Source organism: Etheostoma cragini, chromosome 8 (assembly GCF_013103735.1).
Source record: "Etheostoma cragini isolate CJK2018 chromosome 8, CSU_Ecrag_1.0, whole genome shotgun sequence".
NCBI lineage: Eukaryota > Metazoa > Chordata > Actinopteri > Perciformes > Percidae > Etheostoma > Etheostoma cragini.
Window position 1 is genome coordinate 846861 of NC_048414.1, and position 10348 is coordinate 857208.

The 10348-nt window shown below is 41.5% G+C and overlaps 1 protein-coding gene and 1 long non-coding RNA gene across 2 annotated transcripts in view; both read left to right on the forward strand.

Annotated features, from left to right (window-relative positions):
* Positions 1-10348, forward strand: part of LOC117948984 (involucrin-like) — a 15318-nt gene that overhangs the window by 3662 nt on the left and 1308 nt on the right. Inside the window, exons 2-4 of the mRNA XM_034878954.1 lie at positions 220-453; positions 1073-1297; positions 6569-6966. Coding sequence (XP_034734845.1) covers positions 220-453; positions 1073-1297; positions 6569-6966 — 857 coding nt within the window. The remainder of the gene's footprint in view (positions 1-219; positions 454-1072; positions 1298-6568; positions 6967-10348) is intronic.
* LOC117949778 lies at positions 3220-3846 on the forward strand. The gene is made up of 3 exons (XR_004657724.1): positions 3220-3439; positions 3473-3484; positions 3783-3846. It is a non-coding gene; the product is annotated as an uncharacterized LOC117949778 (long non-coding RNA).

A 10348-nucleotide genomic window follows, 5' to 3' on the forward strand; every position in this document is an offset into this window, starting at 1 on the left:
CCCCCCCCCCCCCCCCCCCGTTATTACACATCAACAACTGGTCCTTATATTTAATAAATACATATCTATTCAGTTAGAGGTCTTATGTCCAACTTGTTGTTGACCTTAAACATTTTGGTGTTGACAGAACCTGTTGTGTGTTTACTAGGTTTTTGGTTTGGGAGATTTTTCCCTCCAGTACCAGTGGTGTCCTATTTCTTTGGTTGTCTGTCCCTCCAGAGCTCCCACAGCAGCTCAACATGCCAGTTATAACCTCTGTGGAATCAGAAGCAAACAGGGACCCCCAGCTCCATAGAGCTGAGAACCAAGATCAGAAAGGAGGCCAGCATGGAGACTCAGGATCAACTAGAAATGCAGAGCCAGGACCAAAGAAGAGACGACGCACGAGCAGAAGTCACAGTAACAACGTAGACAACACTAACATATCAGAGGTTCACCCTGATACTCAAACAGGTAAAAGGTCTTATTATATGTGACACATATGGGAACGTTTGCACCCCCCTCTCTCCCTGGCTCTTTTAATCAGTTATTGTTGAAAACAAGTGAACAAGCTTTCTCAGAGATACATTTCTTTTTAAAATATATCCTAGGCTATTTATTTCAGATCTTTTTCATTTAAATGTGTTGCAGCTGTACAACATACAACTGCAACATAAGAGCACTGTAGCACAATATGGATGTGAAAGCAGTTATAAATAGCCTATGTAACATCAACATTTGTTTTATTATTTTGGCCATGACGTACAGCCCTGAGGGACACCTAGGACACCCCAGTGCATAGGCCTACTTCTTTTTTCAATTTAAACTGATTGAGGCTTTAAGTGCATTATGAAAAGGTTGTAAATTGAGGGAGAAGTAGGGTTATTTTATCGTATACTCTTATGGATCAGACTTATTTTTGGCGCCAGTCAAGTTGCCCCATGCAGAAAAGTAGATAAAATGCAGCTTTAATGAGCATTAGCATAGGCTTCACTTTTTAGCCGGCCCATGTTCTCAATTGAAAGAGAACATATGCTCTGTTCGTTTTTCATTAACATTAGCATCCTATTTCTTTTGTTGTCTGTCCCTCCAGAGCTCCGACAGCAACATGTCTGTGAGGAGGAGGTTCTCCCTGACCAGCAGCTCTGTATTCAGAAGAGGACCTCCAGTCTGGACCAAGAGGACCCAGAGCCTCCACAGATTAAAGAGGGACGGGAGAAACTGTGCACCAATCAGGAGGGAAAGGAGGATAACTTTCGTCACAGTAACAACGTAAACAACACTAACGTGCCAGAGATTCACCGTAATACTCAAACAGGTAAGCGTGCTTTATGTAACACGTGGGAAAGAGTCTAATTCAGGTTTGAAGAAAAAACTGAGAATCCACACAGGTGAGAAGTCATATTCTTGCAAAAACTGTTCAAGATTGGAGACAAAATAGTGGCTTGTTGGTTAAATTGAAAACTTGCACAGGTGAGAAGCTGTACATTTGGAAGAACTTTATTATTTTGATATATTCTGTCCTGGACACTTCTCTGCACCCAATAGTTCCGCTAATTGTATATTGTATTGTTAATACACTGTATCTAGGAAAGCCATACATCTCCTAAATGTCCTGGGTCTCTGGGTGGTTTCACCTGTGTGTAAAGGCAGACGTCCGGTAGCTTCTGTTCATCAGCATGTACGGCTTATGGTCTATTTTAAAATAAATGAGACCATAATTTACTAAATGAACATCATGCTGCTGTAGTGCAGACTTGAAACTAGCGATTGAGATCATAAACTCAATATGAAAAGGTTGTAAATGAAATAGATCAGACTTTTTTTGGAGCCAGTGGACTTTAATGCAGTTAACTTAAATGTTAAAAAATATATATTTAGACTTATGTAATAATTACCTATGAACTATGACTTTATGTAGTTTTATGTGTCAGCCTGTAGGTCCAAGGAAAATTTCCTGTAGGACAAATAAAGTTATCTTTATCTGAGAGTTAAAATTAATTTCCTTTATGTAAATGCATAACCCCGAAATCAACATAAAACAACTTTTAAACATACACGTTCCACCAAAACTAGTTTCTTCCAGAGGCCATTTTGCCGATGCGCCGCAGCTTTACTCTGGTTCTTAGACCATTGTGATTGGTTTAAAGAAATGCCAATAAACCAGAGCAAGTCTTCCTCCCGTCCCCCAATGCTATGTGGACTAGCCAGACCTTCCTCTAGACCACTTTAAAGGAGGGTCTGGCAAAAGCGAGACTAGGTCTCAACAGACGGTTTAGAGTCTTTGGTTAGTTGTTTTGTCGTTGCCTCGTCTTTTCCAGCTCACTTCTTTCGTGAGCTTGATATCCACACAGTTCAGGTATTCTTTGAGACTAACTGTCAGATATCATCTCCTCACGCCAAAAACACGTGGACTTTCTAGTTTAACAGACAGTAGTCTGACATACCAGGGCTTCGGTCCAGCATTAGGCTTAATGTCAAACTACTTCATAGGCTGTGTACTTGTGATGTTACATTATTTTTGGTCACATAACAGTGAAGTTACCAAAAGATGTATCCCGGGATCCATCGAATCATCCTGGACTCATCTCCTTAAAAAAATGTAGTTGTAGTTTTAATGTTGCAGCCCGGATGTCCAAGACAAATTTCCCTCAGGACAAATAAAGTAATCTTTATCCTAAAGTTAATCTTAATTTGCCTTAGATAAATGCATAACCCAGGAATGAACATAAAACATAACAATATTTACAATGTACGTAGATTATGTAAAAATGTAAATACGAAATTACAGTTTTCTAACAGTTTTCTCCATGTACATGTATTTGATTCTTCTCTTCAGAAGTCCAGCAGCTGTCTGGGGTTAAAGCAGAGGTTCCCGCTGAGCAACAGGAGTGGAGGTCCAGTCTGGACCAGGAGGACAGAAAGCCTCCACCCATTAAAGAGGAACAGGAGGAACTCTGGACCAGTCAGGAGGGAGAGGAGGCTGATATCAAGTTCCAGATCACTTCTATCCCTGTGAAGAAAGAAGAAGAAGATCATGAAGAGAAACCTCAGTCCTCACAGCTTCATGAAAGCCAACCTGAGGAGAACAGAGAGGCAGAGAGAACAGGAGCTGATGGAGAGGACCGTGGAGGACCAGAACCCGCCAGGAACTCAGATACAGATCCAGATAGTTCTTTGCAACCAGCTACTCATGACAAGACTTCAGGCTCCTCTGAGACTAATGACAGTGGTGACATTGAGGAGACTAGGGAACCTCAGACAGGTTTAAACCCTCTGCCAAACAATGAAGAACCTGTAAGTGATGCTGGATGTAACACTGGAAACACATCAGTTAGCTCCTCTGAACGTGCAGGAAGCTTTGACCACGAGGAACATCTGCAGAAACCCTCTGGAGTCCAAACGGGAGGGAAAACATCTAGTTGCTCAGTTTGTGGTAAAAGATTTCCACACCCTTGTAGTCTGAAACAACACTTAACTGTCCACACGGGAGAGAAACCCTTTAGTTGCTCCGTTTGCCATAGAAGATTTGCACTAAAGCAACATCTGACACGACACTCGTCTTCCCACATCACGGAGAAATTATTTAGTTGTTCAGTTTGTGATAGAAAATTTGCACAAAAGCATTATCTCAATCGACACTTGGCTTCCCACACCGGGGAGAAATCATTCAATTGCTCTGTTTGTGATAAAAAATTCTCACAAAGTAAAAATCTGAAACGACACTTGACCGTCCACAACAAGAAGAAACCAATAAGTTGTTCAATTTGTAATAAAGGATTCTCTCTCAAGGAGGCCTTAAGGGATCACATGAGACTTCATTCAGAAGGGAAAATGTTAAACTGCTCAGTTTGTAAAACAAGTTTCAGCAACAAAAGCAATTTGATGAGACACATGAGAATCCACACGGGGGAGAAACCATTTAGCTGTTCAGTTTGTGGTAGAAGATTCTCTCAGCTCACTCACGTCAAAAGTCACAAGTGTGTCGGTGAGAACAGCAGAAGTAAATGAAGGTGCAGAGATGCTCGCGGAGACAATTTCTTCTCCAACAGGATTGTGAAGTTCTGAAAGCATGACTTTGTTCAACAATGATCAGCTAAAAAACGGTCAGATTTAAGGCAGAAACAGACTCTGAACCAGCGGTTTGACACCGTTGAATGGGAACAGATTGGGATTCGTGCAGTGTCGGAAATCCACGAAAAACAGGATTCTCATCTTGCGCATGCTCACAGATCGGGCACCGACATCTCCCCCTCCTCACCGACATGAGTTCCACCAATTGGAGGCATCACTGTGGCATTGTGGGTAAGGAAGTACTTATCCAAGACATTGCGAATAAAAGACATTTATCTCAAAACACGATTGGTGCCCCATGAACTTTTGGCATCTATATGAGCATATACAATAGCTTCGCTGGTTTTAAATCTACCATCCACGGTTACAATTTTAGGGCTTCTATTCCAATCAAAACCAGTCAATGGAGAATTTGCATTGTATTTTCACTTCCAGAACCCACTGTGGACAGGACTGCTGAGCTCTTTAAGTTTGCAAAAAACTAAACACAGTTGCCTTCAAAATAAAAGCAAAGCAGTTCTATTTTGCATGATGTACACTTGTTTTTGTTTGATTGCCAACTTCCCATCGACCTCACGTGGGCCGGATAGGGCTGCCCACGGGGCCGGATGTGGCCCGCGAGCCCAAGCTTTTTCAGCTCAAAGGAAGCTACGCAATCATCGTTCTTCTGTTTCTCTTTGTCTCTGTTTTGATTTCTAGCCAGTGTGCCTGTTGGGTATTCCATTTATTCATTGATTAAACTGTTTTTAAGTTATGTAAACGTGTCATAGTATTGTATGCTCCCTCTACAGCACTATTCGTTTTAATAAAGAGAGATTGATGTTACAGTATTTTCAGTGTCTGCACATCACTAGTTGTTCCGTGTTTGAATGAAAATAATATTAAAATGTTATCAAAATATATAAATATAAATATATATATGTATAGTTAATATCTTGCTAGCTTTTGTACCCACCCTGCCTTTGAAGCTGATGCAGGTTCCAAAATAAGCTTTTTTTAGATGAAATTGAGCACATAGGCTAAATAAATGTATTATTTTTTCATATAATTACAATAAACTGTACCCACTACAATACATAAGACTACACCACTGATTCTAACCCATATGAAAAATCATTGAAATGCAACATTGACATGATGTAGGTTTGATGAGCTTTATTTTGAAATTCCACCGGAAGTAGTCGTCGTTACCGCGGCTAACTTGATCACGACGGGGTCTGTTTGAAGACTCGTCTTCCCGGATCCTTGTTGTGATTTTACCGCGGGAGTCGAGCTCTTTCCGTCACGTAGCTCACCAGATACAACCGGGGCGAGGCACCGGACCCCGTACGTTTGGGTTAACTTGTTCAACTGGACTTTGTGTAAATATTCCGGGCGTTTTATCTCAGCCTTTCCGTTAGCCAAGAATGCTAACGGAAAATAGCGTAGCATGCTAGCTGTAAACAGACCGAGACTGAGCTCAGCCACAGAGCGCTAGTAGGACAGACTATTGAATAGAGACCAAGCTGTCTGTTTAATGGACACATAATGTTCAGATAGACCTGTCTGAATGGACGCTGGGCTCTTCCTTTTATTTAAAACCGCCTGAATTAGGAAGTTAGCTTGCTAGCAGGAAGTAGACGGACCCGAACGTAACTTCACAGCGCAGCAAGTAAACGGATTCTAACGCACTGTGTCTGTTTCTGTATCTTAGTAAAAATGTCTAAAGTCCAGATGCTGAGAGGGCTGGTGGAGCAGCGACTAACTGCGGCTGCTGAAGAGATATTTGGGCTGTTTGAAAGAACGATAGCAGAGTACGAGGAGGAACTTTGTCGTTCAAAAGAGGAGAACGAGCGACACCGGAAACGGCTGGACGCTGTTTTCAGCCCTCAGCTCCGGAAACAAAGAGCAGGTTGGTACGGCTTCATTGGCTATTATACATTTAATCTGCTGGGAAACAAGTTGAGGAGGAAGTATTCACAGCCTTTACTGAAGTAAAAGTGCTAAAATAAAAACAGTGAAAATACTCCAGTCCTGCATAGATATTGTTACTTCGGTGAAAGTGTGCAAGTCTCGTCAGGAACATGTTATTACATCGTGAAATGTCCCCTGTGACTGTTTAAAGGTAAAATAGTTAATATATTTAGTACTGTATTAAATCCCAAAGTGACCCCAATGCGTCATCAGATATTAAGGAAGCATGACAAATGAGATGTCTATGATCTCTACATCTTTATATACAAACAACATCTATTTCTGATACCGTGGCGGCAGACATTTTGCCATGGCAGGAAAAACTACAAAATCTATTCAGGTTCTCATCCGACCTGGACCATTCCTGGACCTTCACGTGGTCCTCCTGGGATGGACTAGGAGGGGATCCTTGTATGTTTCTGGGGACATTCAGGCACTTGGATCTCTAGGACTACTGTGTAAAATGCATACATGAACAAAAATACCATATTTTATGTAAAGATGAAACATGAAATTACAGGTTTTTTTAATACATGTGCATGTATTTGATTCTTCTCCTCAGACGTCCAGCAGCTGCCGGTGGTTAAAGATTGGGTTCCCCCTGAGCAGCAGGACTGGAGCTCCAGTCTGGACCAGGAGCACCCAGACCCCCCACACATTAAAGAGGAGCAGGAGGAACTCTGGACCAGTCAGGAGGGAGAGCAGCTTCAAGGGCTGGAGGAGGCTGACATCAAGTTCCAGTCAACTTCTGTCCCTGTGAAGAAAGAAGATGATGAGGAGAAAGCTCAGTCCTTACACCTTCACAGAGAGGCAGAGAGAACAGGAGCTGATGGAGAGGACTGGGGAGGACCAGAACCAGCTACTTATTACAAGACATTAGACTCTCCTGAATCTGAGACTGATTACAGTGCAGACTGGGAGGAGTCAGGTTTAAACTCTCTGCAAAACAATGAAGAACCTGTAAGTGATGCTGGATGTAACACTGGAAACACATCAGTTAGCTCCTCTGAATGTACAGGAAGCTTTGACCACGAGGAACATCTGCAGAAACCCCCTGGAGACCAAACTGAAGAAAAACCATTCTGTTGCTCAGTTTGTGGTAGAAGATACCCTCTGAAGTCATCCTTAACAAGTCACATGATACTTCATTCAGAAGAGAAACGTTTCACCTGCCCGGTGTGTGAACTAGTCTTCAGTAGCAAAGGCAATCTGGTGATCCACATGAGAACCCACACCGGGGAGAAACCATTCAGCTGCCCATTTTGTAGTAAAAGATTCGCACAGAAGGGAAATCTGAGAAAACACATGATTCTCCACACAGGGGAGAAATCCTTTAGTTGTTCAGTTTGTGGTAAAGGATTCGCACAGAAGGAAACTCTGAAGAAGCACTTGATCGTCCACACGGGGGACAAATCCTTTAGTTGTTCGGTTTGTGGTAAAAAATTTGCATTAAAGCAAAATCTCAAGCAACACTTGACTGTCCACACGGGGGAGAAACCATTTAGTTGTTCATTCTGTGGGAAGAGTTTCACACAAAACCGAAATCTGAAGCGACACTTGACTGCCCACACTGGGGAAAAACCAGATTTAGGTGATAAAAAGTGAACGTTACGCGGTAACAACAGTTTAATTTAGGCACCAAGATGACTAGTTAACCCTCCTGTTGTCCTCGGGTCACATTTGACCCATTATCCAAAATGGTATTATCTGTTTATTATTTGTTATTATCAAAAGGTTTCTATATCAGAAATTAGAGTTTTCTTTTAAAGAAATTGTCCAAAAAATGATGTGGATGATTCCCTACACTCTGCTCTCAACCAGGAATATAAATCATCAGTTCACTACTTTCATTGAATTTGGGTGTTTTACTTAATTTTATAACGTTTGAAGAAAAAAGTGTCAAATGTCCAAAAAGTGACAAAAAATGTAAAAAAAAATAAATAAATAAATAAAGTGACAAATGTTGAATAAGACGACCAAAACATTAAATGATGAAGGTTTTTCGTTAGAAACTTTGACTCAGAAAAACATAAAGTTGCAGGTTGCTGGGAAGACAACACGAGGGTTAAATTTAGGAAAAAGATGGCGGCGTGGACTAAATCTCTCCCGGGAACCACGGGTCAAAGTAAAGTGTTACAGACCTGCTTCTTTTGATATTGCTTTTCATTAACCCTCACGTTTTCCTCGGTTCAGTTTTTTTATCACCAAAAATGGGCGTTTGAAAAAAGCGCTGAAAATGTCAACATTAGAAATATCAAATAACTTTGGAAAAAAACATCTAAGAAGCACCCACAACGTTGAAAAAGTGACAAAAGCAATAATAAGAGTTGAAGACAGGAAGACAACACAAGGGTTAAATGTTAATTTCTTAGACTGCACTGTCAATTTTATTGTCATATTTTCATATTTTACATAGTTTTTTTGTTTTTAACTGCTATGTAAAGGTGCTGTAGGTAGGATTGTAAAGATCCAGGATTTAGCCAAAGAATCTGAACACCCCCCCCCCCCCCCCCCCCCCCCCCCCCCCCCCCCCCCCCTATCCTGCTGAAGCCCAAACAGTCTTGTAAAAGAAGGAGAATGAATGTGAGTGCATGAGCAGTGATTGACATGCAGTCAGGACCCCCCCCCCCCCAGCCCTGATAGGTGCATTTGAACTGGGAGCGGTGGATTCTTTAGATCCCACTACCGGCTGTAGGGGGCGCCAGAGGAGCCGGGTTTTATTTTAATGACCTGCTTCATGTAGTTCTACTGGAACTTAGGGTCAGTTTCAGCAAATATGACAGAAAGTTAGTTTTATAAGTCTTACCTACTGCACCTTTAATGTTTTGCTGCATGTAAAGAACTCTGAACGGCCGTGTGGCTGAAATATGCTAAAAAAGAAAGCTATCTTGTCTTTTCTGAGCCAACAGTGCTGAAGGCTGGACTTGCCCCAACACTGATTATCTAAAGACTCTTTGTCTGATTTTAAGATGATACAGAAACTAAAAGGATCCTTCTGTCTTAATCTACTGCGGTGCTTTGTTAAATTACTAGCATCATAAATGACGACGCTGTAGCGGATTTGTGCTCTTATTTTTTGAACCTGTAAATAAAAACACATTTATTAACATTGGCTAAGGTCCTAATGGGTATGGTTGTTGATGGTAATTGTTGATTTAATTAAGCTGTGCAAAATTGTAATTTTATGAAGGATTATTGGTCAGACTGTTGAGCTAAAGCTATGCTAGCCGCAGCTGTCACTTGTTGCCATAGCAAGCGGTAGCCGTCTAAAGTCGGAGACATTTTGCCGAGAATGCTTTGATTTTTATCAATGGGGATAAATGTTCTTAAGTAGCTACTCACCCAGTCCAATGCAACCCCTTGATACGACACAGTGGCTTGACAAAGTCTCCCCCCCCCCCCCGCACCCCCCCGCTAAAGTTGAATTAAAAAACTACTTTTGGAAATTGATCTCAATTCAAAACAATGAGAAAATACGACCTTTAAAAACACAGATTTTCTTCATGAATGAATAATGTTTTGTAAATAAATGTTCTTCCTTAAAATACAGGGGGGGGAATAAATATACACCCCCCCTATGTTAAATTCCCATAGAGGCACGTTTTTATTATTAAAGGCCAGTTATTTTGATGGATCAGGATGCAAGTCCCCCCCCTATCGTCACATACCCTTTACCATTCATAGAGATCGGCATGGGGAACTTTCTATAAAATTATCTCTCAATGCAAATGAAACCAGCTATTAGTCTAACTGAAATAACACCATGCCAATCTCTAGGTATAGGTACAGGGAACTTTATCAGGATGAATGTATGAAAATGCCAGAAAGCCATGAGACGAATGTGAACTTTATTTTGAAGAAGTTATACCGGAAGCAGTTATCGTTACCGTGGCTAACTTCAGCAATTTGGAGTCTGGTCTTTTTTCCGGTCCTGCTCTTTCCGTCCGGTAGCTCATCAGATACAACTATATACTATATACTGTATACATATATACATGTATATATTAATATTAACGGTCTATGGATACAACCGGGGTGACCCCGAGGGCCCGTATGTTTGGATGAACTTGTTCAAGATGACTTTGTGTAAATGTTCACGACCTTTTACCTCAGGCACATCTCCGCTAGCCAAGAATGCTAACTGAAGCTAGCGTAGCAGGAAATAGACGGAGCCCGAATTTGGCCATTCTGGTCACGGAGCGCAAGCAGCGTTTTTGACGGAGTTTGTTCGGAGGAAAAGTTTCTGTCATCGTGTGAAAATGTCTAAAGTCCAGATGCTGAGAGCGTTGGTGGAGCAGCGACTAACTGCGGCTGCTGAAGAGATATTTGGGCTGTTTGAAAG